At 43.0% G+C, this 2,720-nt stretch overlaps 1 protein-coding gene across 1 annotated transcript; it reads left to right on the top strand.

Annotated features, from left to right (window-relative positions):
* Positions 1-1,475: 1,475 nt before the first annotated feature.
* LOC111694220 lies at positions 1,476-2,720 on the top strand. The gene has a single exon (XM_023461522.1). The coding sequence runs from the start codon at positions 1,476-1,478 to the stop codon at positions 2,718-2,720; it is 1,245 nt and encodes a 414-aa protein (XP_023317290.1).

Raw genomic sequence — 2,720 nt, 5'->3', positions numbered from 1 at the left:
CTGTACCGACTCTCGAACATAACCTATACCTGGTTACGGCTGCTAAGAAGAACATGAAACGAGGCAAAACTTCCGAATCAGTAATCAAATCGGCTATTTCGGGGGCTAGAGAAGCCGTGAAAAAAACAGGAGGAAGAAAAAAAGTAAAAATTCCCCGCGTTCTACCGGTATCTGGCAAAATTGGGAGTGCCTTGCCGTTTCTTATACCTCTTTTTGCCGGCCTTAGCGCTGTCGGTACCTTGGGGGGGGCCGCAGGTATCGCTAATGCGGTGAATGACGCCAAAGCAGCCGAGCGACAATTGCATGAAACGAAAAAACATAACAGAAAAATGGAGGCGATTGCTCTCGATAAAGGACTCTATTTAAAAGCAGTTTTGGCGATTTACAGCCGCCTCGAGATCTTGTGGATTACCTCAAAGTCCCCGAAGTCATGTATAACCATCAAAGATATCAGGATTTTGATACTCATTGGTGTGGTCACTTATGCCTGAAATTTCTTAGTGGGGCTATATAAGCACATGTATATCGAGCTAAGCATTCATTTGACAACCAACCGTCATGCATGATTCATTGACTTTGACTCTCTCAGGTCAGTCTTCCGTTCTCGAATCCAACTACTTTCCACCCATTGAGTTGGATGCGAACAAAAACTACGTCTTGGGACTCATCGAACTACTAACGTTCAACTCAATTCCTAATATTCAAAACGGCTGCAATCGATTGCATCTCGACGATAATAAAGTTATCAGCATACAGCCTGGGAGTTACGAAATTGAAGATATTGAAAGCGATCTAAAGACTGCCCTATCATCTGAGAATATCGAGTTCTCATTAAAGCCCAACAACAATACTCTTCGCAGCACATTGTTGTGCAGTAAACAGGTTGACTTTCGACCAAAAGACTCTATCGGTCTTTTGGGTTTTACCAGCCGATTGCTCGAGCCAGGCAAGGAGCACATCTCCGATCTACCTGTACCAATACTCAAAGTCAACGCCTTGAGAGTGGAGTGTAATATTACATCCAGAGCGTTTATAAATAATCAGCGCGTACACACGATACACGAATTTTTTCCAGCAGTGCCCCCGGGCTTCAAAATTATTGAAGTACCCTCGAATGTAATATATCTACCCGTGAGTGTCAAGCGCATAGACAGTATTCAGTTACGCATCGTCGATCAGGACGGTGCACTGGTAAATTTTCGTGATGAAACTATAACAATTAGAGTGCATGTCAGGTCAATATAATGGGTATCATGTATGGTAGCAACAGCAGCAACAATTTGTATAAAAGCCGAGTGCAATGGCATCGAAGCATCAGTCGCGAGCGACACCCCAGAGCAACAACAACGGCGACGCCGCAGGCGTTGAATCAATCTCGCCCAGCATTATCTCGCCAAAACGTTCAGTTCCTAAAAAATCTCGGTCTAAGACCATCTGGCGAATCACCTGTCTAATATTTTGTTGCTGTCAGAAAGATGGCGGACATTCTAGAAATTCGTTCGGACGTAATGTTCGACGAGTCAGTATCTCATTATGAGGTTCACGCTCATCAGCCATACACCTCGAGCAATTTTAACAACAACGATGAGATTCGCATTTCCATCCAGCATCAAGAGTTGAATTTACTACCATCACGCAGCTCGATTCATGTAAGTGGGAGGATAACTCGAAATGATGGTACTCCTGCATCGAATGCTTCTCTTGTTAATTGCGGCATATGCCACTTGTTCGACGACATTCGATACGAACTGAATGCCATTGAGATAGACCGATGTAAGAACGTTGGATTGACTAGTGTGATGAAAGGCTACCCATCTTTCAATAAGAATCAATGCGACAGCATTTTAGCAAATGCCGGCTGGATTTGGGAGAATTACGATGGAGATATCAAGCACGTGGAAGATGACGATGGCTACTTTGATGTTTTCATCCCGCTATCGATGATCTTGGGCTTTGCGGAAGATTATCCAAAAATTATCGTGAATATGAAGCATGAGCTAATTTTAACAAGAGCAAGAACAGATTTGAACGCTGTACTGCAGACTCAAAGACAAGGTAGAGATGGAGAAAGAGCCTATGAAGAAGTTAAAATTACCATTTCAAAGCTTGAGTGGGTCATGCCATATGTTCAATTGTCGAACGAGTACAAAATTCGTTTGCTGCGTCAAATTGACAAACCAATCGCGATGAGTTTTCGTTCTTGGGAGTTGTACGAGTATCCCACGCTTCCAGTCTCCACGCGACATGTGTGGACGGTCAAGACGTCCAATCAGTTGGAGAAGCCTCGTTTCGTCATACTGGATTTTCAAACTAACAGTAAAGCAATTCGTGAAAACGATGCCAGCTTGTTTGACCAATGCAATTTGACGAACGTGAAGCTATTTCTCAATTCTCAGTACTATCCTTACAATAATTTGAATATCAATGTAGCTCAGAGTCAGTATGCCGCACTCTACAACATGTATGTAAACTTTCAGCGGGGTTATTATGGAAAAACTCCGAAGCCAATGCTTGATAAGAAAAAATTTATTGAATGTCCTCTCGTAGTAATAGATTGCTCAAAACAAAACGAATCATTAAAGAATGCTCCGGTAGACGTTCGTCTGGAATTCGAATCTTCCGCAAACTTTCCCGCCAACACATCAGCCTATTGTTTAATCTTACACGATAGAATTGTCGAGTACAATGCCGTGAGCGGTGATGTGAAGAAGCTCGTCTGA

Source organism: Trichogramma pretiosum, unplaced genomic scaffold, assembly GCF_000599845.2.
Source record: "Trichogramma pretiosum strain Unisexual culture from Peru unplaced genomic scaffold, Tpre_2.0 scaffold2, whole genome shotgun sequence".
In the NCBI taxonomy this organism is placed as follows: Eukaryota; Metazoa; Arthropoda; class Insecta; order Hymenoptera; family Trichogrammatidae; genus Trichogramma; species Trichogramma pretiosum.
Note: the sequence above shows the minus strand (reverse complement) of the source record. Positions and strands in the feature narration are given on the sequence as shown.

Excerpts from the sequence above, each read along its gene's own strand:
- LOC111694220 (XM_023461522.1), top strand. The coding sequence starts at position 1,476 with ATGGCGGACATTCTAGAAATTCGTTCGGACGTAATGTTCGACGAGTCA.